General features: G+C 34.7%; 2 protein-coding genes across 2 annotated transcripts; both read right to left on the bottom strand.

Moving 5' to 3' along the window:
- Positions 1-11,292: 11,292 nt before the first annotated feature.
- LOC139902700 (protein FAR-RED IMPAIRED RESPONSE 1-like) lies at positions 11,293-13,501 on the bottom strand. The gene is made up of 3 exons (XM_071885304.1): positions 13,380-13,501; positions 12,016-13,155; positions 11,293-11,731 (listed from the first exon to the last, which is right to left on the bottom strand). The coding sequence occupies exons 1-3, from the start codon at positions 13,499-13,501 to the stop codon at positions 11,293-11,295; spliced, it is 1,701 nt and encodes a 566-aa protein (XP_071741405.1).
- Positions 13,502-22,579: 9,078 nt separating this feature from the next.
- LOC139902699 (uncharacterized) lies at positions 22,580-23,612 on the bottom strand. The gene is made up of 2 exons (XM_071885303.1): positions 22,895-23,612; positions 22,580-22,779 (listed from the first exon to the last, which is right to left on the bottom strand). Exons 1-2 carry the CDS (start codon positions 23,610-23,612, stop codon positions 22,580-22,582), a joined length of 918 nt encoding a protein of 305 aa, XP_071741404.1.
- Positions 23,613-27,955: the final 4,343 nt, after the last annotated feature.

Genomic DNA, 27,955 nt, shown 5'->3' with positions numbered 1-27,955 from the left:
TTTGGATCATCACGAGCCTCCACAGAATTGATGTTGAACACCCTTCCTCGAGCATTCCCATTGTTGTTCTTAGGACAGTCCTTCTTGAAATGGCCCGGCTGTCCACAACCATAACAGTTCTTACCACCATTAGCATTGTTCGCGTTGCTTGCAGTGCTGTTGTTGTTGGTTTTGCCGTTGAGATTAACCTTGCAATCTTTTGACAAATGACCAAACTTCTTACAACGGTCATAATTTAGAACAGAACAATTTCCAGTATGATGCTTGCCACACTTCTGACATTGTGGCTTTTTGCCCTTATACCCGGAGTTAGTTCCTGTGGTTCCAGTGTTGTTGCGGAGTTAGTTCCTGTGGTTCCAGTGTCGTTGCGGTAAGAATCTTGCTTTTTGAACGGCTGTTGATTGAAATTCTTGTCCTGACCACCGTTCCTCTTCCTCTTACCATCGTCTGACTTATTCTCATTCACTGTAGTGCCCTTCCCTCTCTGGGCAATCTGATCCAACAGCAAACTAGCCATGTCAATAGCTTCCTGAACATTTGCGGGTTTTGAAGTAGTGACCCCGCCTTGAATATTCTCACTCAGACCTTCAATGTACAGTTTCACCTTACGCCTTTCCGGAGTTACAATTTCAGGACACATTAACGCCAGCTCGAAGAACCTCTTGTTATAGGCGGTGAGATCGTTGCCTACTAACTTCAGCTCTCGGTACTCGCGTTCCATTTTCTTAACCTCGTTCCTCGAACAATACTCCTCGATCATTCTTTGCTTCAGAGTGTCCCAAGGTAGGGCATAAGCCTGATCATGGCCCAGGGATTGAGCATAGTTGTTCCACCAGGTGAGCGCACTGTCTGCCAGTGTGCCCGTTGCAAAGCCTACCCTGTCGTTATCATTACAACCACTAATGCGGAAAACCGATTCGAGCTTCTCAAACTACCTAGTGAGACCAACTGGCCCCTCAGTTCCGTTGAAAGAATGCGAGTTGCAACCAGTGAACGTTCTGTAAGAACATCCATTACGGCCTTGTGTGCCATTTCCATTGGTGTAGCTCGAGCCACCACGATCATTACTGCTTCGAGCGTTATTGAATTCTCTCAGTAGTTCAGCTCTTTCAGCCGCGATTCCTTCGGCGACCATTCTCCTGATTTGGGCGGCGGTTGATTCCTTCGGAGGCATCTTCAACACAGAAAAACACACCAGGTCAGTGTCAAAACAACGCTATATATGAAAATATACTAGCAACGAGTGTTGAAGACTAGTAAATAATAGTACGAAAAGATTCGCTAGTAGTGAGAAGTAGTGTAAGTAGTGATAGTAGTAACACTAGTGGTAGTAGTAGTCGTACTAGTGTTATGTAGTGATAGTAGTGATAGTAACACTAAGTAGTAACATTAATGGCAATAGTAGTAGTATAACATAACACAAGTATTATTGTAACACCCCGTTTTCCCGTGCGCGTCTAAAGGTACGTACTTAATCAATAGTACGCTTATAACTTACTCGTTATGTGATTAAATGAACTAAAGTGTTAGTTAGGTGTAAGTGCATATATGTATATGTGTGTATATATATATCTGGGTATATGCGAATGTGTGCGTATACGTGTTTGTGTATGTGTCGCGATGGTGTTGAGTTGTGTGAGACTTAAGGGCGAAGCTTAGACGTGCATAGGAATAGTGAATGAGGTGTGCTAGTTGTATGAACCTTCGTTTTATGATTTGTTGTCGAAGTGACCAGGAACAGGCTAATGCCGCGACGCGGCAAACAAAGCAAATCCAGATCAGAACTTGAGTTAAGAAGGGTCGTTTTTCCTTCTTTATGTCGCGCCGCGATAAAGGTGCCGCGCCGCGGCAATTCTGCAGTTCTGACTCCGAATTCCACTCAAATTAAATAGGGTTTAGGGGCAATTTGGTCTTTTTGCATGTAGATCTGGTTGGAGCTTTTAATATCAACCACTTATTCTTTATTTCTCATTTCTTTTCCTTTTTCTTTCACATTTTCCTCCCAAAACATAAAACCCACTAAGTTTAATCTTGAGATTTGAAAGTGAAGAGTTGTGAATCAAACCTAGGAGCAAGAATCAAAGTTGTTCATTGTATCTCTAGCTACACGTTCATAGTCTTGGTAAGTTCTAACTCTAAGTCTTGAGTTTTAATTAGTTTAAGCTAGGGTTTGGTTCATATGGAACTAGTATGACCCATTTGAGGGTTAAATGGGTGGGTTTTGGGTTGGATTGTTGAAAGGAAACCCTAAATAGCTATTATCTAGGGTTTGGTCTTGTGATTTGAGGTTGTAAGTGCTAAATGTTGTTGTTAGTCATTAATGCACTTTTAAAATGATGAAAGAGTTGTTATTGTGTAAGTTTGACTTGATTTGTGAGTCAAAGAGTCAAAAGAGCACTAGTTGACCTAATCGGGCGAAATGGTTATGAAATACACCAAGTTTAGGTTAGTTGATGTTATTAAACCATAATCACTAGCTTTTAGTGATTTATGACGAGGCATGGCCATTAATGGGCAGTTTTGGTGTAGTTGAGTCATTTAATGCAAACGGGTCATTAAATGCTCAAGGGTTAGTGGTTGACATTTAATTAAACTAGATTGTATGCTAATAAATGCATAATGTAATAGGTACGTTACATTGAAGGGTTGCAAGCTCAGTTAGCTTTCACAAGGGACTTGAGGTGAGTGGAATATCTATATATGTATGTATATGATTTATGTGCCGTATTGATGGTGTCACATAGCCGTTTTGTGACCATAGTTGCGAGACGTAGCCATTTTTGTCTACGTATGTTATTTATGCACATAGCCGTGTTTGTGCATATAGTGGCGAGTAATAGCCGTGTTTTACTCCCACGTTGTTATCCGTGTTATTTGTGCACATAGCCGTGTTTGTGTACAAGATTGTGAGTATTAGCCGTGTTTTACTCACATGTTGATCAAGTGATGTCATAGCCATTTTTGGGAACACTTGGGGGTGATGCCATAGCCGTTTTTGGAACACCTCGGGGGTCAGTATACCATAGCCGGGTTTGGGAGCTAACGGTTGTTATGAACATCGATGACTTATTTCGCAAAGTCATTCCCCTTGCGAAGGATTTTGGTTAACCATGGTTTATAGTTGGTGATGCTAGCATTTGATTTATGATTATGATATTTATGTTATTAATGTGGCTAGTTGTACGGTTTGACGATACTAGTTTATTTATCGAGATGTTATGCGATTGTGTGCGTTATATGATATCGTGGATGCGTGTGGGTAAGTCTTATATGCATGTATATATTTATTCTACTCACTAAGCTTTGCTTACCCCTCTCGTTGTTTATCTTTTTAGATGCATGCGCGGACAAGGGCAAGGGGGTCGTTGGGCACTAGGTGTCCCTTGTTGTTGTTATGTTGGAGCTTTTGGAAGTTGGCCTAGTTTTGGGTAATTTAGTCCCAAACCATGCTCGGAACGTCGTTTGGTTTATAAACTATCATTTGTAAAGGGTCAAACTTGTACTAAACTTTATTCGTGGCCCTCGTGCCTATTGTAAATAATTAATTGTTGTGCGTTTTAAATAGAACTCGTGAAGTGGGTTACATATTTAATTGGCGTGTAATTGTGTTGTATAAAAAGAAAAAATTTATCGTAAGGATTACGGGTTGAGATGTTACAATTATGATCATACAAAGTTACTAAATATAGAATAATACCGCATGCAATAAAAGATAATAGTTACTAATAGCATAAACCACCATTAATATAAATAAAATCCAAGAGTGATAAACCAAATTCCAAAGTAGTAAACCAAACAATAAACATAATGTGCTAATAGTCCGGTTTATAACACCCGGTAAGTCTTATATAATCAATTAAAGAAGGTATGACGGATGAAAAAGGAAAAGAAGCTCATGGTTAACGACCCTTCACTTCCTCTTCTGTCGGGTACGGAAGGCAGGTCCATCATTCCTTGGCCTATTATGTTCTGCCTCTAACGCAGCAACCCTGGCGGTTAAGGCTGCTATCAATCTCGCCATCTCAACGAACCTCGCTTCAGCTTCGTATGTATAAGTATTTATACCCGTGACTCTTTCCTCCATTCTCTCAAGATCATCGGGGTGCGGATATGTCCTAGCAATATCGCTCAAGGCATTAACACGATCAACAATATCCCTGTTACGGTTAGTATGAACCAAATCCAATGCATAAAGGTTCACGGGATGGTTAGGTATCCGATGCGGAGCAGGTGCTGATGCTGGGGCTGGAGCATTCACCTCAGCCACAATGGAGTCGCTGTCACTGCTTCATGAATCCTGTGACATCTAACTCATAGTACAAGAACACAAACAAAATAGATTAGTCAAGTAAATAACGTTAGTCACAAAGTACTCATGTAATGACTAAGTCCCGGTCGTAGTCTAGACTCATCAAGGCGTCCTAATGACCAAATCAGACACACTAATGCAAGTCCTAGTTTCCCTACCAACCGTTAGCTCTGATACCAACTATAACACCCCGCCAAATTACCATCCGACGGCGTGTTAATTCCGGTCCCACAGTTAACAGTTACGCCCTCTATATGAGACGTTTAAAGCAATCGCATTTAATTTTATTCAAAAATTAACTTTCAAAAAACATAAGTCAATAATCCCAAAATAGAAACACTGTTGTGATCGTAACCACAAGCCAACAGTATTTAAACAGTATAAAAGTTTTAAATGTGAAAGTAATTAATGTTCTTTAAAATCAAATGCTGACTCCACGGACAGTCATGCAGCAAACACAGCGGAAACATACCTCTAACGGACCTGAGAATGACAACACGCAAAAACATGTCAACAAATAATGTTGGTGAATCTACAGGTTTAAAGTAATGTAACAGTATCTGAAAAACAGTTATCAGAAAAATAGTTTAGTTTCCTTGACCGCGAGATTCTATCGTTTGCATAAACCGAGCACCTGAATACTAGCAATGACCCGAGTATAGAAGCCACTATACCCGCCTTTACCTCCTAAAATGTTATACACTTGTTCAAATGTATTTAATGTTCAAAGTAAATGCACCACTGTTTTTATAGCGGGTGAGGTTGTCAACCTAACGGATCCGTCCATCTAAATTGTGCTTACACCGATGGTATTAAAAGTATTCAAGCTAGAGGCTTTTTGAACAAACTCATTATGCATATGTGTAGTACTCATGTCAATATAAAAATATTTAAAAATGTAAATATAACAGCGTGTATTCTCATCCCTGAAAACATGTAAAAAGCGGGACTGTAGACTCACCTTCGAATAAGCTCGGAATGAAAGACAAACAACTTGTACGGTTTAGACCCGAGTAATGTAACATAAGTATACGTATGTAGGTTGGTGAATATATATATCTTAAATAAGTATAGTTTCATAGTGTACGTTGTCTTATTGTTCGACTCGACGCGTTTCAAAGTAAAAGTCAACTATATCATGCAAGTCAAACAAAGTCAACCGAAGTCAAACCGAAAGTCAAACTTGGTCAAAGTAGTCAACTAAAGTCAAAATCAGTAGGTTCATGCCAAATATTGGTCAACATGTCAAACCTAAGTCAAACAATATGTTTTAGGTCATGAATGATCATTTTCACAATTTCAGTTTATCGTCATGCACAAAATTTATGAACACGTAGCATACTTAGCACATTATCTCATAGTACAAAATTCAAGTAAATATGATAAACTCCAGATCATAAATATACTTAAAATCAATTCTAAAAAGTCCGGCCAGGGACTCATACGACAATTAAAAGTCAGGAATCAGAAGGGATACATTTGGGGTTTGCCAAATCAGTTTCTGACTGCGCACTGATTTCATTTTGGCTATAACCGGAGTTAGGAACATGAAATTGATACAAGACCAGTGGACATAGTTCAAGGAAAAATCAAAGTAACACATATCAAAAATCTATCAACTTTTGTTTAGCCAATTGGTACAGTTTATTCGTGCAAGTTGAACATTCAGTTTTCAGCTCAAATCAGAATTCACATAAAATATAGCTCTATTGTGCCCAATGCATAAGGTTTCAGAGATTGACATAAATTAACAATAAGTCACATATCATGTTAAGTTTCATTTCCCAGAAGCATACATGCTCAAACAATTCACATAATCCACAGAGTACAAAACCGTGATCAATTTACAGATTCGATTCTCATTTAGTTAGTCACATTCGCATACGATTATCCGAAGATCTAGATACAATTATCCTATGATATCCACATGAAATATGAAGTAATTTTTGTCTACTTTTCAAATATGCAAATCTTTAACCACCGAAGTTAACATATTTTATCATACAAGGTTATTTTCATGCAAGTGCTGTATAAAACTACATTTACACTAATTCTAGCATATCTCGGGCTATACATAAGCAAACGACATGATATCCTAGTCTAAATTGAGTGTTTTTAAATTATCTTTCCAGTGGTATAAGTCTCACATGCCAATTCGTTTTCTATCAATACCAGATTTCTGATCAAGCAACAAAAACACAACGATAATTCAAATCGACATAACTTAATCATACGGAAGCGAAATCAAGCGAATCCAAAGCCTAAACTCAATAGTTTTTCGCAAGGAATATGATTATAACATAATAATTAACATTTAAAAAACTTAATTTTTCTGATCAAGCAAATACAAATTCGTTTTTAAACCCTATCGCATCAAACAATCAAAATAACGATTACAATTAACACGTACGCGTATAGACTTGAGCAATTGACAACATAACTATGAAACTCACATGAAAATCAGATTTTAAGAATTAGGGTTTATGCAATTATACCTTAGATCACAAAATTGTTTATACCAATGGATAGAGAACGAGGAGATGAACGCGATTTGTGTATAACACTTTTGCTAATTTTGAAAGATGAAGGTATGGTGGTGATGGTTATGGTCGACGATGGGAGGAGAGGGAGGAGAGAAAAGCTGCGTGTTTTTGTTTCTAATTAGGTTTAGGAAAAAGAATACAAGTACTAATTAATTTATACATGGACTAAATACCCCTAATTGCACTTAAGTCCCTCCATTAACCAAAAATTAACAAAATAAGGGGAGAGGGGAGGGGGTTCGGCCGAATGGGGCCCTCATGGGGTTCCCGGGCTCTCGGTTTGCAATCCCGTGTAATCGTGGTCCGTTTTAAGTGCCGTTTAGTCGTATCGAAGGCCCGGAACGCTAACCCGATCGTTAAACGCAACCAATTGTTTAATTTATTAAAAACTCAATAAATTAAATATTTTAAAAAGTTAATAATTAGTAAAATTAATTATTAAAATAAACCCGAGCGTTTCGTTGCTCAAAAAGCTATGATCAAAACCGCATCGTCTTTATCGTATTTCTTTATCCGGAATATTTATTTGAATTAATATCAACTCATATTAATTATTAAAACCCTCCGAAGATCAAGTACGCATTTAATACATGTAAACACATAAAAGTTAAATAATCGCCGTTAAATAAACTAACGGAAGGTTAACGGAAGTAACGGAAAAATCAGGGTTGTTACAACAACATGTGTTGTGAACCTGTTAACCCTTTAGTGAAAATATCTGAAATATTATCATTGGAACAAATCTGTTTTGTTTCAATAATACCAACACTAATCTTCTCTATTACAAAGTGTAAATCAACTTCAAAATGTTTTGTATTTTCATGAAAAATAGGATCGTTAGCAATTTGTAAAGTAGATTTGTTTACACGGTAAACTTTTGTAGGTAAAATATGATCAATCTTTAAATTAGTTAGAATTTTTAAAATCCGTATTATCTCACAAGCGACAGAAGAAGCAAGTGCTCTATACTCTGCTTCTGCCGAAGATTTAGAAACAGCTGATTGTTCCTTGCTTTTCTTCCAATAAAAATACAAAAACCAGTAATAGTCCTTCTTACCATATTGCATTTAGCATAATCAGAATCAACATAAGCTGAAACAACAAAACTATCATTTTTGGAAATGGTAATACCAGTTTCAGGGGAACCTTTTAAGTAATTCAAGACCCTAAAAACAGCTTTAAGATGTGAAGTTAATGGAGCATGCATATGGTGGCTTAAGCAGTGAACAAAATAAGTAATGTCGGGTCTAGTCAAGGTAATATATATCAATTTACCAACCAAATTTTGGTATTCACCAACATTGGTAAAGGTAAATAAGTGCTACTATGATCATTGATACTAGCCAAAACAACACCATATTCCATTGGTGTTATTGATGGCTTACTTGCCAACAATACAAATTCGAAAATAACCTCAAAGCAATGCTTTCTTTAAGACATAATAAAGTTATTATCATTTTTAAGCAACTCAATCCCAAGAAAGTACTTAAAAGTCAATATGTCACTCATAAAAGTCATATAAACATCCTCAGTTAAAGCATTGATCAGGAAGAGTCATCAATTTAATAGAGGATGCCTTATGATTCTTCTTGATGATGTTTAAAAGTCATTATGTTTATACTTTGATTTAACTTTTCATTCCATTTTTTTGGTGCTTGTTTTAAACCATTGATATTAGCACATCAATACTATGTGATTCATCAATTGGTGAGGCATGATTGCCATCATCTTAGTATTATCTATCCCTTCATCATTGGAACTTACAGTATTATTTTTATATAAAACATCTGAATCAGTATCATTTTTAACAGTATCACAGTCATGTAGGTAAAAAAAAGTTAAAATTTATAGATCATTATCAGTAAACACAATTTTGTATATAGATATAGAATCAAGTTTAAAAGAAAAAATATGCTCATAGAATTCAACATCTCTATAAAAAAATAAAGATTTTATCTTCCAAAGAAAAAAGTGTGTATCCCTTTTTGAAATTTGTATCCCTTTTAGAATCATTTATTTTTTAAATAATTGCAATTAGCATCCTTCTGTCGGTTCATATAGTATACTTCATATTGCAAATAGCGTCTTTCAATTTGTTTTTTACCTTTAGAATTTTTTTTTGACAAAATTGTCCATTTCGTCACCGTGTTTTCAATTTTTTGCCCGTTTCATCCCTGTATTTTATTTTCTGCATTTTTCATCTTTATAAGCATTTTAAAGTCCCAATTTCATCCCTCACCCTAACGAAGGTTAACTGAGTCTATTAAAACTATTCACAAGGGCTATCCACGTAATCTTTAACTAATTAAATTACAAAAATCAATTCCTTATTTCTCTGATTATGCCTGACAGTTCAAAACCTTCAAATAGAAATAATGGAAACAAATTGAAGGTGTGTAAAAAATACAAGGGCTTCCTAAAAATATTGACATAAGCTGACTGGTACTATTTATTTGACTGGTACTATTTATTTGAGTTTAAACTTTGGTATATCATCACGAGAAATTCTACAATTACCAAATTCTTACTAAACAAATTTTACTAAATGACATGGACTAGTGAGTTGTCATTCCATGTCATCCCACTCACTTATCTCAAACTAACTTCCCCTTGCCTAACTTCCATCTTTTTATTTAATACTACGTATTTATTTATTTATTTAATTTTTTTTTATTTTTTGCCACTTTCTTACTTCCGCTTCCTATTTACTCTCTCCCCTGAAACAATTTATTCACGTTCGATGGTAAAAAGCATACTGTTTTTGTATGTGATATTTCACAAATTCTAGCAATAAAATAATCGTATTCATATTCAAGGCACTTGCATATGTTTTTTCCTCGTTACTACATATATATACGAACTTGTTATAAAATTAGGAGAGGTAGAACAAATTTTATAGTGATGGTGGTTTCACTATGGCTGTAGCAAATGACAAACCTTGCAACTCAAAGCACTGAACATAGTTTATATATATTGTCAATTGTGTTATGTTTACTTTAGATCACATGACATATAACAGAGACATTATAAATCTATCACTTTACATGACTGAAACTACGAATCAAAAAGTAATTAATGATTAATCTTCCTCAATAAATAAACTAAAATTGAACAAAATGTACCACACTATATAAAACATAAACATATAAAATCATGCTCAACATGAGATGAGCTAAATCATAAAAAATAAAAATAAATAAACAGTCGCTACGGATGAAAAAATTCAGAAGTATTTGGATGCGTAAATGTCATATTTGAAGCATAAAAGTTTGCATTTGATGAGTTGATTTGTGATGGTTGATGCATTTGGATGCCAAAATGTTGTACTTCATTTGGTGTTACTTGCTGAAATATCCTACTATTTTGCGAAGAATATTGAGGAGGTTACATAGCATAACTAGGAATATATCCACTATACTGAGGAGGAACGTTAGCATATCCACTATGATTATATTCATTATAAACTTGGTACACATTTTGATCAACCTGCATTCAAAATAATAGATGTTAATCGCTAGAGTAAATCAGTTTGAACATAATATTAGCACATTTTGTCTAATAGTTATGAGTTTTGTATTACTTTAAATTACCTGTGTTTCATTCCTTGTGCGTTTCCTTATTTGTTCTGTATCATCAACTCCAAAAGCACCTTCACTTTGATTAGAATCTTGCAATTTCTACAATTGAAATTAAGCATTTAACATAATATGAAAAATAATGGTCAGATATATAAGAACCTAATAATAGAATTAGAACCTTCTTCTTTTTTTGCATTTTGGTAATAACTATTTCAGACTTGGACTTCAGCCTATTACTAGGAGGACGACCTTTTCCTCGTACGGGCACAGGATCACGAATCCTTATGTTATCCTTGATAGAAGGACTCACATCTTGTGTACACACGAAGCTACTAGGACCACTTTTTACCTCTAAAACCTCCCTCTTTAATTGGTTGACACGATCAAGTACAAGGCTACACTTATCTTCTAACTCAGATGCCAGATCTGCCACTTCAAAGAAAGCATTACACATTTTATCATAACGACTCCCAACTTCCGAGTTAGACCAATCACTATAATTGACTTTAACCTTAGTATGCATTCTCTTCACATCTTTTCTCCATCTTCTTATAATGTACTTAATTGGCACCGAATACATGTTATTATGGATGAGTACCATAAGTGCATGCCTACACAACATTCCCCGAAACTCAAACAAACGACAAATACATTTAACATCACATTCATCATCACAATTTGTCGTTTTAAGCAAAACAGTAAATGACTGCTTCCTTATATGTCCATCAACTGTAATATCCTCTATTACTTCATATTGTGAATACTCTTGTTCTATATTTGAATAACCAATCTCGCAATACATTTTTCCCGTTAACTCATTCCGAAACTCTTTAAACTTAGCATTTGTGTAAACACCCTTCAATTATTCTTCCATGGCATAACGGGTTATTTGTGGATACCACGAATTGTAAGACTTAAAATCTTCAATATTTTCCTTTTCAGCTCTATCCCTTAAAGCATTTTCATATTGTTCCACAAATTGCTTCAATGTAGTTTTCCTGTTTACATATTTATCAAAAAATGAATTGATGCTCTCGCTTCGTTGTGTGGTAGACATCCCCGCCCAAAACGTATCTTTAACAAAGCAAGGTACCCAACGATATCTTTCAACAAACAATTCTTTCAGCCACCTATTCTTTTCAAGTCGGTATCTTTCTAACATTTGATTCCAATTATTTTCAAATTCGATCGGAGTAAAAGAATCATACACAGCTTTTTTAAGCCTGTACTTTATAGATTTATATCTCTTATGCCTTCCAAACTTTTCAGGTAGTTTTTTCAATATGTGCCATAAACACCACCTATAAGTATAACAAATAAAGATATATAAAAATTAGCCTGTTTATACAAAATAACGAAAATAGTAATTTATACAAAAACTAATTAAATCAACTACACATCTTCATGATAAAATATGTTGTTTTCAAATACCAATAATATGCTTTAATGTCCACTATATTGTGTTAGCATATGCATGGTAGTGAATTATAATGTCAGTGAGTTAGCATATGCATGTGGTAGTGAATTATATCATGTATTTTAAATATACAAAAGATATCATAGCTTGGTTAGAAAAAATAAGTACCTATGACGTGCATTAGGAAAAACAACCTCAATTGCCTTTTTCATAGCTTGGTCTTGGTCTGTTATGATGGCTGGGGGAGCACGCCCAGACATACACGTAAGCCATGTTCGAAATAACCATGTAAATGTCTTAGTATCTTCATTGGAAATCAATCCACAACCAAGCAATACTGACTGTCCATGATGATTTACACCTACAAAAGGAGCCAATGGCATATGATACTTATTCGTCAAATACGTTGTATCAAAGGTCACAACGTCCCCAAATTCTTCATAAGCTGCCCTACACCTTGCATCCGCCCAGAATAAATTCTTCAAACGATTATCATCATCCAATTCCCATGCATAAAAAAATTTATGATCCGTAGATTGAACTTTCATGAAATAACTTTGAATTGCTTCAGCGTCTCCTTCCCCAAATTTCAACCGTTTAACTTTATCAATGTAGTTACGACAATCTTTTTCAGTGAACGGTATATTTTCATATCCACCATTCTCCACGACGAATGTATTGAAACCTTTATTCATTCTTACTTCGAATCTTTGGAAGATTTCAAGTTGTCTTCGCACACGAGAATTAACAACCCTATTACATCGATAAAATCGCCCTTTGCTCGGACTAAATGGATGATTATGTTTGAGCAGGACTTTCGAAATATACCACTTTCCATCATTGCCACGTATTGCATTAACTCTAGCTCCACAATTTGTTTTTGTAATAGGACGTGGATTCAAAGAATTTTGGGTTGTCGATTTTGACTTTCCAACCCGATGACATGAAACAGTAGCATACCTTGGCTCCTCACATGTGTCAGACTTTTGGGAAGACCTTTTACACACTCCAAATCCCATTTTTTTCCCATAGTTTGCATAAAAGTTAGTGAGTTCTTCAACCGTGTCAAATACCATGCCGGTCTTTGGCTCTTCAATATTTTCATCACCATGCACACTTTTATCACGTTTTTCTTGAGCATGTACATTTTCATGACTTCCAAAATCAATAGTTTCATTATGATCAACACTGTTGCCACGATTTTTTTTAGCATGTGCATCCTCATTACAGTTATCTTCATTGTCTTCATCATTATTACTAACATTTTGCTCATAGTTATTCTTATTTTCTATGCTATTAAATTCAGCCCTACAATTAAAAAATATTTAAAAATAGTGATCAAAGTAACGTAATTCAACTCATATATTTTAAATGCTACAATTATGTTAACAAAGAAAGCCTACGTTTTAAACACTTGCAATTAAATAAACAATATGGCCTAGTTTTAAAGGCTACAATCAAGCTTAGTAAAAAAATAAACTTTTCAAAAATAAAAAATAAGAAATATTTATACTAATATAGAACTTAATTACCCGTCTTCTTCATTATCAGAATTTTGGTGTTCCTCTGTATCTGATGAAAAGTCGTCATCTTCTAAAGGAGAAGACGTGTAAGACGATTGATCGGAAATCTGCGATGATGAAGATTGATCCATATTTGTGTAGATAGTTATATTGAATAACAATCGCAGGTATTGAGCGGTTGCAATTTTGAAGAAAAAAGAAGATTAGAGAAAATTAAATTAAACATGTTAAGTAATTTTATGTCAGTTAAATTAGGATTGGTGAAGTCATCGTGTATGTTAAAGGGGAAGTTAGTTTGAGATAAGTGAGTGGGATGACATGGAATGACAACTCACTATTCCATGTCATTTAGTAAAATTTGTTTAGTAAGAATTTGGTAATTGTAGAATTTCTCTATCATCACTATCACTACCATTTTACAAAACGTGTGGGACACAGCTGACGTGTCAATCTGACATTAAATCCAGGAAATTAGTGCCACGTGTTTTTTTCTAATTATTAATCCGGATTAGTACTGATAATCACCAAATAATGACATCTCTACCAATGAAATATTAGATTAACGTCCATTAGCAAATAAATTAAAAAAGCACGCACACACACGAGTTTACACACACAGCTCCTCTCTCTCCTCAAAATTAACCACCCACAACCTTTCAATCAGTGATTATGGCCGGCGGCGGCCGTAATAAAGGTCGCTGCTACACCAAGTATATCCGCTACAATTTTACGCACCTAATGATATAAATTTTGTATAATATCTCCTATTTACTTAAATTCGCCGGCACCGTTGCCAGTTTTTGGGATAATTTTGAGGAAACCTCTAATCGGAAAGTACCAGGTATAGATTTCAATACATAGTTTACGCTTATAATTTTACTCATTAAGGGTGATTTGGAGTTTTGGTAATCGGTAAATGTCAACCATATCATAGATGAAGTTTTGAAATTGATTAGTTTTCGATTATATTTCATCTGATGATTTATCGATTCATCGACAAATTGCCAGATCGATAACAGCGTCATTTGGTAGCATAATTAAATTTATAGGTTAAATGAAGTGGATTTCATCTGATAATTTATTTTTAACACGATACAGTCGATTTAGATATTTGGTTAAATACTACTTGTGTGTCGTAGGTTTTCTTTTTAGTTGCTGATTGAATAATTACTTGATTGTTTTGGTTGCTGATTAAATAATTACTTGAATGCATTTTATTTTGTTTTATGTGTTAATATCACAACTATGTGTTTGTGTTGTAATTATCAAACCTCCTGTCTATGTTGAAATTTGGTTGTAAGGTAGGTCATCTATAGATTGTGTTGCTGCTTGCTTAAAATAGCCATGAATGTCTGAGATTGTGAAATGACTAAGGTTTTGAGGATTGTTATTGTTAAAATAGCTTAAAGAATATTACAAAATAGTTGTTCATACTCAAAAAATCTGTAGCCTATTGGAAATAAGAAACAGTTTTAGTGCTGCAATAACGGGTTGTGTAACAGGGCTAAATAGGTGGTAATTAATATTAGTCCAAACGGGTTGGGTTGGGTCGGGTCAGGTCAGGTCATGTTGACCCATCAAGACATATTTGTTCTATGACGGCCCGAGGAATTATAAGATTCCTTATCTTTATTACGATCTTCATAATGGGTTCAGGCTAGATTGCTTAATCACTTTAATACTACATTGCCATTGTACAATGCGTTGGTTACTTGCGTTGAAGTATCTATTATATACGAAATGTATAAATAATTGAGTTTTTTGGATTACATCAGTTAATAATATGGCAAATGTGTTAAGCAATGTACCTTCCTATATGTTTTTAAGTATTGAAAATGCTATAAATATCATGTGGACTTAGAAAAAATGCTGACTTATTATTCTAATATACATGTTTGTTGTAACCCAGGTGCTATTAATTTCTAGATATCAAATATAATCGGAACTCGCATATTTTGTTCGTAAATGGGTAAGCTTGCACTATTATGTAATCTTCACTTAATTACTCGATGTATTACTGAATCATGATTGTGTTTTTGGTTGCTGGAAGTAAATAAATATCGCGAACTCTACAGTTTCGGTTACTTTTAGTTTAGGCAATCCGATTTCCATGAGCTCTATTCTTGAAAATCATATTCATTTTACCCAAATGACTTAATTTACCCGAACCACTGTTCTTCAAGGAAATTGCACCGGATTAATGGGAGATGGAGTTGTTGATAGTGATATTTTTATTCAAGAAAGTGATACGGATAAAGCTATGTCAGTTGGTGATGAACAGATGGAGACTAATAGTGACTTATTAAATGCGAAGACAAGTTCGGGTTTAAGCATTTGTGGTGGCTATCCAGGGTATGAACAAATGCTAATTAGTTGCTGAATTTATTGGTATAGAATTTTGTTTTTGGCATACAATTGTATATAGGTAGTCTGTGGTTGCATATTGACATATGTTCTATTAGTAGTATTAGTAGAAGTTGTTGCATATATAAAACATAGTGTAATAGTGTAGTATGCTTGGAAAAATACGTTTTAAAAGCCTATAGACAATAAGATATCAATATATTGATGTGTATAATAAGGTAAGAGAAAGGACTAATAAGGGTGGTTAATTTACTTCCCCGGTTCCTTCGATTTGGAATTTATTAGTTGTTATTAGAAAGGATTGCCACTTTTATCTAGGCATATCGAATGTTTTTGAAATGGACAGGCTTGGGTGAAAGAATGTGAAGGAAAAATAGGGGAGGGATGTGAAGCTTATCATACTCATGCTACTGCTGCTCAGGTACTACTACAATAAGATGTTTATGTATGTTGATTTTTTCAGGTTATATGTTACAAGGAAATATAACCTTAACTTGATTGCTACATTATGTATGTATTAATAATTTAAAATCAACTTGCCCGGAGTCTTACGATGATGTTTACGACTTTGACCGAGTTTCTCACTTTTCACGAAGTTTGACTGACTTTGGCCGACTTTCACATTTTCTGTCCAAGTTTTACTGATTACTCCTGGGTTTCAAGAACCGACTACTACTCAATTCACACGGAGTGCAAAAAATGTGGAAAGAAAGCTACTAAAAATACCCGTCGATCTGTGTGATGCTGTTTTCCGATGCTACAACTGTGGTTTGGTGAAAAGTGTAATACTAAGGTGAGCTTTACATGCACACTTTATTGACTGCATAGTTTCAAAATGGTCTGCTATGGTCATTGACAGTCCATTTGAATGCTATAAATGTACATGGAGTCATTAGTTTTTTTCAAGTTAAGAGTATACTGAAGCTTATGCTGATGTACCTGCTATTAGTACATTTATGTTATTCACCCCTTAATGTTTTTTTTGTTGCTCTGGTCATAAAAAATTACTAATTTATTTCTGATATTTGACAGTGGTTAACTCTGATTGATCTTCCTGGGCTGACAAAAGTTGCTGTTGGTGAGTTAACATCATGCATTTTTTGATTTAGGCAAGTTGGATCTGATTAATTCATATAGTATCATATGTGATCTTTGTAGAGGGTCAGTCTGATATAGCATTATGCAAGACATTGAAAACTTGGTGCGCTCCTATATTGAGAAGGTATGTTGTTTTCAAATAGGCCTACCTGTTTGCGAATTTAGTTACAATCATTGTTATCAGGGTTATTATTTAACATATTTATTAGTTTGTGAGAGTAAGTTTTTAGGTGTCTGTTATTTATATGCAAATACTATACATTCAGGCACATTTTGGCAATGCAATGGAAAAGCTATATGATCGGGCTCCGAATATGATGACAGCTCACTGCAGAAGCAATATAACAAGGTGATTACAGTGTTTGTTTTCATTTATGCAATTTTTGACTTTCTTTGACTTAAATACTTGATTACTAATTGTGTAAATTTATCATGCGTATAACTGTAGGACATGACTTTAAAAGAAGCTGAAACAATTACTCTTTCAATCCATAAGAATTAATATCAACTTTTATGTGGCTTTAAAATTTTCTTCATATTTTAGTGAAGTTGTGGTCTATTTGATAAATGTAATGTAGGTTACATAGTGGTGCTCATTGGATTATAATTGCAATATTTTTTCATCCATATGCCGGCCTGTAATTCTCTGCCATGGATATCCGTACGGCATCGCTTCACAGAAAACGATCTCTCTATCACTCCATGGTAACTTTGACTATCTCGGTTATAATGTTTCAGTGCTGAATAAATAGTAATGATTATGAAAACTACTTTTTACACCCGTCGTGCAACGTACGGGCTCTTAATCCTAATAGCATAGACATACCATTTGGAGAAGGTTGTAGTGTTTGGCTGAGATTTCAGGTGTTACCGGTTATAACTCAAGAAAAGAGAGGATATTGTAGCCGCATCACTTAACTCACTGTTTCCAGTTGGTTTGATTAAGAGTTGCCGTGCAACGCACGGGCTCTTAAAGGCTAGTTATGTATTAATACGAAACATATAATATACGTCTTAATATGTCACTTATTTTTGTACTATTAGAAATCAGTCTGCGAAAATCAAATTTTCTCATGTAATAATGTATAAATTTTGAATTTTGATTTGATTAAAGTTTTGCTCTTTGTATTTTGATGAGATGTGTTGGAGAATGAAGTAGAAGATGAAAGGGAAACCAATCGTGAGCTTAATTTGTAGTTGTTACTTATGGTGCAAATGTAGAAGCATGTTGTACAAAATTTTAAGCATATATAAAGTTACTGTTGTTGTGCTTGATGGGATAAATGTTGGAGCGAGAGATAAAAGGCCCTAAATTAAGTAAACAAGCTTACAACATCACGATGGTTAATATGAAGCAAGTCTAACACAATGATCACAAAGTGAAAGTGACATCGCCATAAACGATTGATAATCTCTGTATACAAGAGCTGATCGTTCTAAGAAACCGATTGGTGAAAGTGGAATGTAATTTGCTGAATATGATTTTTGTAGTTTAACTAGAAAAAAAATCGACCGCGCGTTGCTGCGGTTGTATTCGACGCGCATTCGAATTTGGATATACGTTGTTTGGTACCTAATATATCTAGTAGGTTGAGTTGTTTGTTGGACGTGTATGTATATGTATGTAATATAGGCCGAAATATTTAGTGTTTTTTAATGATGTCCGTTTCGCGTATAGTTAGTCGCGTTGTGTTCGTAAAATTATTTCGAGTTAAATGGTGGTCTCGGGAAAATTTAACTCGCACCGAGCGAGAATATAGGACCCGTTAACCAATTTTTTTTAACGATGTCCGTTTCGCGTATAGTTAGTCCCGTTGGGTTCGTCTGATTTTTTCGAGTTGAACGGTGGTCTCGAAAAAATTTAATTCACACCGAGCGAGAAGATAGAGCCCGTTAAAAATTCGGGTGAAATTAGTTTCTTTTATTTTAATAAGATTATTATATATTTACCCTTTCTACACCTGAAAAAAATGTAAACTTGAGAGGCTGTTTTGTAATTTGAGTCGAATTTGAGGGATCGTTTATAGTGTGAATGCAAACTTAAAATGACAATCCGGTAGAACTGAAACTACGATTTTTTGGGGGACTTTAATTATATAGGTATAATATAATATAATTAGTTGAAGATTACGTGGATAATCCATGTGCATAGTTTTAACGGACTCAGTTAACCTTTGTCAGGTTGAAGGATGAAATTGAGACTTTAAAATACTTTCAAGGATGAAAAATGCAGAAAATAAAATACGGGATAAAACGGACAAAAAGTGAATTTTTTTTTCTAGGGCTTTTCAACAAAGAAATTTTGTCTTTTTTTTTTTATTACGAATAATTGCAATCAGTATCTCTCTATCAATCTACTATTAAGAAAATTCGTTAAGGGTGTGTTTGGCGTGTAGCTTATTGGAGCTTATAGAAGCTTATGGGAGCTTGAGCTTATGATTTTAATAAGCTCTAAGTAATAAGCTTCGTTTGGTAGTAAAAAAAAGTAGAGCTTATGAAAATCATAAGCTCTGAAAAAAGAAGCTACTTGTAGTAGCTTATGAAAAAAAGTAGAGCTTATGAACTGAAAAATAAGCTCCAGCTAGTTTACCAAACATTTATAAAAAATAATAAGCTCCAGCTACCAGCTTCAAAAACAAGCTCCAGCTCCAGTTCCTGCTCATAAGCTCCAGCTCCAGCTCCAGCTCCTTTCGTCCGAACACACCCTAAATCTATGGCAAATTTGTCTTTTTACGCGAAAACCTTTCCATACCCATCATAGTTATTTGTTGAAAAGCCCTATAACCCTAGAACAGCCGCCATCTTCCAGAATCTTCTTCTGTATCTATTTTAATTACTTCTACAGCCAGGTACAACATCCCTGTTATATCATTTTCTTATTCTTGATTAATACTGACCTAATATGTCTATTTTTTTCTTTCTTTAATGTTTCTAACTCTTATTTCATATACTTGACCCCAGGTATTTGTCAATTTTACTGATCTACTCAACCTCCATTTTTTTTGTTTAATTTGCAGGGTTGCAAAAAATAGTACCCACCAGGTGTTTGATTTATTTCCTCAGTCACGTTCTTATCTATCCGCTTCTGTATAATTATATACATGATAAGTTAAGTTCATTTTTATGTAAAACAGATTAGGAGTAGGTTTAATTGTACTCGAGACTATGGCCGCTAAAGATATCAGATTTGGAGTGTATGCTAGGGCTTAAATGCTTAGAGGAGTTGAAGAACTTGCAGATGCTGTTAAAGTAATTATGGGTCCAAAGGTACCTGATTTTTTGATGCCGGCGGTGGTGGTATGCATCGGATCTAAGCCGGTGCGTTGGTGATTTAGGAGACGGAGAGGGAAAAGAGCTCTTCATCTATTTCATGAGCCAAAACAAAGGTAAATTAAATAACTACAGGACAGTTTCATTCCCACCTCTTTTTTATTTCTATTTTTATTTTATTTTATTAAATTATGGTGGGGTTATATATCTGATTATTATTATTATTATTACTGTATTATTATGTTGCTGATACATGTTATTAAGCTTGTCTATGAATTTATTATACATGTTATTACCGTACAAAATTGTTTCCAGCTTTCTATTTTGATTATGTTAGCTTTGTTTGAGAAGTATCAGAACTTGTTTTAAAGAAAATAAAGTGTGCATTAAACCCCAAGCCAGATTGTGAAAACTAATTATATATAGCTTTAATAAAGGCTAAATGAAAAAAAGTCAAGTTTAGTATTAATATATACCTGATGATATTTTGATCTTGATTAAAAGGAAGAATATACATGACTTAGATGAATAAAGTAATTGAAAGTCATGAAACTGACTTGTAGAGATTTCAGTTTGACTTTGTAAGTCAAACTGCTCCAGTTTGAGTGTTGATTAGCTTTAGAGTTAATTATAATTATAATGTGTTAAAAGTGTCGATTGTATTGATTGATAGGTACGTGGAACACGAGAAGATATGTCTTGCTTTATAAAAGGTTAAGGTGAATTTTATGGGGTGATATGGTTATATGATTTCGGATTGCATATGTGCAAGAGATTTCATATAATCATGTGTAGTTATATTATATGATGTTATTACTCTCCATATTAATTGTTTTGCTTGTTTTATCATTGTGCAATATAAGTACCCAAGTTGCTATATGCCTATATGCTTGTTGTTATTTGATAAAATGACGTGCTATCACGAGGCTAGTTACTTTTTATGATGAAATGATGTTGTAGCGCGAGGCTAGTTACTTTTTATGATGAAATGATGTTGTAGCGCGAGGCTAGTCACTTGTTTTGATGAAATGTTTGTGATACTCCGGTCTATCACTTGATATTGATGTTACTAGCCGAGGCTAGTTATCTAATGGTTGTATATGCTGAGGCCAAACCATTATGATTGATGATAGGATTGTTTTAGCCGAGGCTAAACAATCATTATTAGAGAGTGATCAATTACATTAGCTATGAGTATGACATGGTTATAGCGCGTGGCTAAACAAATATGTTGATGAATTACATTAGCTATGAGTATGACATGTTTACGGGTACTTTGATGTTAATTGAAAATGATATTGGAATGTCGCTTGTTTAACTTTCCATATTACTCACTAAGCTTTATGCTTACCCGTGGAATGTTTTTTGATATTTTATAGGTACAAGCTTATTGAATGTTAAAGTTGAACTAGAAAAGGAAAAGGAAATCGGCTAAATGTGAAATGTACTTGCCATGTAGGTACGCAAGTGTTTCTTTTAAATTACCGAATTGATTCTTGATTTGTGTAGGTCGCCCATGTTTTGGTCAAATGTGTAAAGTCAATGGAACTGATTATTTAGTCAAGTGAAACGAGGTTATATGGGTTATTGACCCGTTTGATGGATTAGGCATATGCAAAAGTGTTGAAAATGGTGTAAAATGAAATTTGGGTAATTCGACCCGTTTGGTTCTAAATAATATGAATACGCGTCAAAATAATGATTTGAAAATACAAATATATACAAACATGTTTAGAGTTGTTCTTGAGAAAGGAAATAGTAGCCGTGAATGTTACATAGTTAAAAGGGTTTTGTGCGTGCGTTTTGGCCCTTTGACTCCCTTTGGTCATATAGTGTCAAATTGAGTATTTGATGATTTATACATGCTCACTATGTCAAGTTAAGCGAAATTGAAAGTTTTGGTGATTTGAAAATGGTTTTGGGCATATTTTGGTTGAAGTGTAAATTTATTGTTTATTTGGGTCATAACTAGGCATGGCAATGGATTAGATATGGATCGGGTGACGCCATATCCACATTCATATCCATTTAGTTTTTGTTCATCCATATTCATATCCATTTACATTTACATTCAGTTCATCCATCCATATCCATATCCAGTGGATTAAGCGGGTTAATGGATATCCATTGAATATTTAAGAAATGTTATAGTATTTTATGATTCCTCGTAATGAATCATTAGAGCACATGGAGTCGTTCGGTGTTAAATCTCAGTGTTAAATTTAACACTGGATTTAACACCGAGGGCAAAACAGGGGAAATGGTTCAGTGTTAAATCTCAGTGTTAAATAATTATTTAATTATTTTTTTAATACTTTTAATAATATTATTTAGTTTAATTATATATTAAAAATATAAAAACAAATGCAATACTAAATTTCATTAATTAAAAAATTACATTAATTAAAAAAAAACAATACTTAATAAATAAAACACACTTATTAAAAAAAAAAATTACTTAATAAAAAACACAATACTTAATCCGACTCCGACTCCGTAGTCTCACGATTAGCCCATACATGTTCAACCAAATCCGATCGTAGGCCCTCATGCACTTCCCTATCTCGAAATTCTTTCGTCCTCCTCCTGTAAGTTTCGCACCTCTCGATCCAAGTTGTTTGCATATTATGAACGGGTTCGTAAACCCAATCATTTTCGGTTAGAGCAAAACCATTATCTTCAACAATTATGTTATGTAAAGATAATGCACGTATACATCATTTGTTTCATTACATTGATGCTATATGCCCTTGCTGGTTGTTGTAGCATATGCCAACGCCCCTGTAAAATACCAAAAGTCCTCTCAACATCCTTGTGTGCCGCTGCATGTTTCTTCGAAAAGTACTTGCGTTTTTCATCATTTGCACTTGAAAATGCCTTAACAAATGATGCCCACCCGGGGTATATACCGTTCGCTAGATAATATCCTCTTTTGTACTCAACCCCATTTACAGTAAAAGGAATATCTTCTATTTCTTCATTAAGCATTGAGTTGAAGAGATTACTAGCGTTCAAGACGTTTAAGTCGTTGTTTGAACCCGCAACTCCAAAGAAAGCATGCCAAATCCAGTTATCATATGAGGCTACAGCTTCTAGCATAATAGTTGGAACTTTGTGATCGCCTCGAGTAAATTGACCTTTCCATGCAACGGGACATCTTCCCCATGCCCAATGCATACAATCTATGCTTCCCAGTAAACCGTGAACATCTTCGTGAGCTTCATACAATCGTTTGATATTTTCCGTGGTAGGCTCTCGCATATATTCATCTTTATATAAATCAATAATACACTTACAAAAGTGCATTAGCGATTCACGAGATGTTCGTGCCGACATTTGCAAGTACTCGTTAAAAAGATCGGGTGTATCACCATAAGCTAATTGTCGTAGAGCGGCAGTTATTTTTAAGTATGTACTAATACTCAACTTGCCGCGCGCATCAACTCGTAAATGAAAATACTTGAAGTATTCCGGTAGCGGATCTTTGTGGTAGTTGAGAATATCTTTCATAATTCGGAGAAATACGCGACGCCGCATCCGAAACCTCTTTCTAAAATTATCGTCGGAGTATTTGCAACCTTCAACAAAATAGTCGGTCATAAGACGTACATGTGCGGCTTCATGTTCACGTTATATATAACGACGTGTGTGTGAACTTTCCGCTTCATTTTCACTTTCTAACGCCTCGCTATTGATTAAATCGAGCACTTGCATCAAAAACTCTTCGCTAGACGATGATGTTGAAGACATTTTTTGAAAAAAAAAATATGTTTATTTGTTGTGAAATTGAGAGAAAAAGATGTGAAAAAGGATGATAAAATGAAGAGTATTTATAGAGTATTTGAAAAAAAAAAAAAAATAGTTTTTGACCGTTTTCCAACGGCCAAAAATCACAAACGGATCAAAATAGCACCGTTACCCAGCTAACGCTGGCCAACGTTAAACACCTTTAACGGTGGTTTAACGCCGGCGGGGAGTGGGTGGCACCACCGTCCCCACCGTTAAATTGGGTTAACGGCGAAAATTTTACTCGACTCCTGGTGCTCTTATATGGTTGCAAACAAAATGTGTATGTAATGATAAATACATTTGTAATAGTTATTGTATATGCATATATCTATATTTTTGTATTTGTATATGCATTTCGGGTGTAAATGAATATATCCATGGATGAAATATTTCATCCAAATCCATACCCATTTAGTTTTATCCATATCCGTATCCATATCCATTTAAGATCATCCATATCCGCTTTAAACGGATCGGATCGGGTGAATATCCATCAGATCGGATGATCATTGCCATCCCTAGTACTCATAACGGTCTTTTGTGACCCATACTTGTGATTTTGGAAATCCGAAGTTACCAACAACTTTAAAATGTTATTCTTGACTAGTCTTATTAATTTAGGTAGCCCAAGTCAGATGTATTAGATTTTGATTTTTCAATAGAAAATAGCCTACTTCGCGGACTCGTAAGTTGAAAGAGGATGAGTTTAAATATAATCTACTTATTGAGTTGAAAAGTAGTACCGACAAGCTTCAAAATAATATTGGATATGTCTGGGTTTGTCGAGTCTAAACTGGTATAAAACGAGTATGAAAATGGGACGTCGTTGCTGATTTTGTGCTGTTAATAGCAGTTGTCAGCATAGTAGTTGCAATATTTTGTTTTGGGAGACGGTTTTCGCAAAGTCATAACTTTTGAATCCTAACTCCCTTTTTGACGAATAAACTATATATAGAAAGATGAAATAGTCTACCTTTCATTGGTATTGGCCTAAGGGATTATATTTGATTGTGTGGGACTCGAAAATATCTCAGGATCAGCTTCAAGTTTCAAAAAAAGAAAAAGAAAAAAAATGCGTCAAAAATATGGGCATTTCATTTAATCTCTACCTGATTAATACCTTAAGATTTGCATAGGCTAGCAAAATGGTCTAGCAATTCGATATTGGTTACTTCTCAGATGATAACTTTACTAAAGATCTCCTTAGTGCTATGTTCTTCCTGAAGTGTTTTGTGTTGCTGTTGTTCTCAAGTTTTGATTGATAGCCACTTCTATTGCGGACCACATCAGAAAATCTTCTATCATCTCGAAAGCAATTGTTCTTTATAGGAGATTTGAATCTCTCCTCGAACATGTTTGTTGTTCAAATGATCCTTTATGTCTCGGAATTGCACAATTTTCCCCATCTTGTTCCTTCATACGCCTTGAAAGCTCGAAGCCAACACCCATCAACTTGAATTGAGTTTAGTTTCTCGAGAAATGCTTCAATTTGACTCAACTCCTTCATATCGAAGCAACCCGAGTTTCCTTCCATTTTGTAATCTCTTTCGTGGAATAAAAACATCACGAACAGGTCCTATACTTTGTGAATAAAAGCCACAAGTCTCTTACTACCCACGATCCTGGTTGGTTGAAAAAGATGAACGAAGTAATCCCGTTGTCGTTGTCTCTTGTTGAATGAGTCTTTTTGTAGGTTCCATTGTACCTCTTCTGCTGATCGAAGGAAGCTCCTCCAGCGCCGTTGCAAACTCTTCCTCTCTAGACCTATTCTCTCTCCCATCTCTCCTTATAATCAATAATTATGAGTGCATGAATGGCATGTGATACCTATAAAGCCATAATATAAATTCAATTGAATTTATATGATGCATGTAAGAATTTCTTACTCTTTGTATATGTACACTCTGTACATGTATGAAGATATGGGATTTTTGGCATAACTACAGTCCTAGATTAGAAGTAAGGTCGATATTGGTATTACGGGAAGGGTGTAAATAGAGTTTCACGACTACCCGAAAGGAATGAACTGATTTGCTAAATGCCTAACTTTTGCTCTCGAAGTTTTTAAGTTATGTAAACTTCTTTCCTTTTGGTTGTTTTATTGAATTGGTATAACATGTGTTTGCTTGATATTAAATGACTATCATTTTTTTTTTTTTTTTTTTTTTGTGCTTTTGATATTTGGATAGCCTTATATCTCTAGTGTTTTGTTAGGATTACGAGATAATCATGTATGAAAATGAACTTGAACTCTAACAAACCCCGGTTCATCTGAATTCTGTAGACATGATTAATCTAAACATTATAACACGTTTTATGTTTTATCATGGCAAACTCTACATTAGTGCAGACCGCAACAATCTACAACATTACATGTGCACTGGTAGTTAGTCTGTGGCAATAGAATATCAACAATTGTAATGTCGGCATAGATATTTGACATTTTTACGTTTAGTTTTACCATCCATTGTTAGTGTATGGCTGTATAAAACTTTTTTTTCTTCTTCAGGGAAGTGTTAGCATGATTGTCTTATGTTCCGTTGTCACTAAGCATACTTTTAAGTTCTATGTGTAATTAGCTCCATTTGATTGATGAATTGAATTAAATTTGTAGATATGAAAGACGATCCTTACAAGCTGAAGAGACCTCCTAGTGCTTTCGTGTATGCATGATAACAAAAGTTATTATTATTATTATTATTACTTTTGGTATTTTATAGATTGATTGTGTAGTTTATTAATTATTGTTACTAATGATTAGTCTACTTTTACATAAAGGAGTTCAGGACATGTAAAAAAAAAAAAAATCGAAATGTTTCAATTGTCTTGGACCAAACTTTTTGGAGCACATCTCCATTATTTGGTAAAGGTCAAGAAAACTGGAAGAAAGAAATGGACGTCTCTTGTCTCTCTAGCAGTTGGTAATGTCAACATGATCTAATATGGCGTACATGGAGTTATAGTTTTTTGATATTCTTTTATTCGAGGGAAAAGCATCGTATAAATCAAAAGTTGCAAAACTGATATATCACTTAGAACACTTTAAATGTTCAATACATAGTTGTGCCTCGCCCATTTGGAATCAAGATCTCTCCCCAATATGCTCATGTATTGCTAAGGCTGATATGGTGCCTATGTTGTATTGACTGAAAAGTAATAGGTTAATTGATCTTGTCACCACAGGCTCTTGTGGACACTCATAGTAAATCATATAATAATGGGAGATTTGAAATATTATTGAATCCTTACTTCGGATTACAAATCATATAGGACTACCCCTTTACTATGACGACTACTAGGCCTATGAAGATTGCATACAGACTTGCTGATTTGTCATATAAGTCGGGTCGTTGGAGGTATAACATTGATGGTTTCATTGCCAAATAAAAATCGGATGAAATAAAACGACTACTTGTTAACTTCTCCTCAAAATACGAAAAAAATACGAAAATAAGTTTTCGGTGCTTGCGAGTGTTACTATGGGAATATTTAGTGACATAGAAGTAGCTCGTGCAGCGACTGATAATGTCCCTTTCGAAGATGAATTGTGTAAAAATTGGAAGGTTGATGATCCGATGACAGAAGAAATTGATAGCGTTTGGAAGTAACTGATGGCGTAAGAAACTGATGACATTTGGACGGTTAATGATTCGATTGAGGAAAAAACTCATGAATTGTTGGTAGTCGGTGTCGACACTAGATCTTCGGATATATCGAAACACCCTTGTGTTGTAAGAAATAATTGGTGAGAATCGTGGGACAGGGATAGCTACAGCGATTTCTTATTCGAGATGCTGTAAGGTTGCAGCTCTTCCAATATTCAACCTGTGAAAGGTAATTACAAATTTCATTTTACCTTTCCTCGGTTGAATATCGGAAGAGCTGCAACTTGCAACATGAGATTCTGTTGTAGTCATTCGTTGCCCATGATTCTCCCCATTTGTTTCTTACAACACAACAGTGTTTCGATACATCTGAAAATCTAGTGTTGACACCAACTGTGCTAGCAAGGCATGAGTTTTTCCTCAATCGGATCATCAATCTTCCAAATTTCATCAGTTTCT

Source organism: Rutidosis leptorrhynchoides, chromosome 3 (genome assembly GCF_046630445.1).
Source record: "Rutidosis leptorrhynchoides isolate AG116_Rl617_1_P2 chromosome 3, CSIRO_AGI_Rlap_v1, whole genome shotgun sequence".
Classification (NCBI taxonomy): Eukaryota; Viridiplantae; Streptophyta; class Magnoliopsida; order Asterales; family Asteraceae; genus Rutidosis; species Rutidosis leptorrhynchoides.
This window is presented reverse-complemented; position numbering and strand designations above follow the sequence as displayed.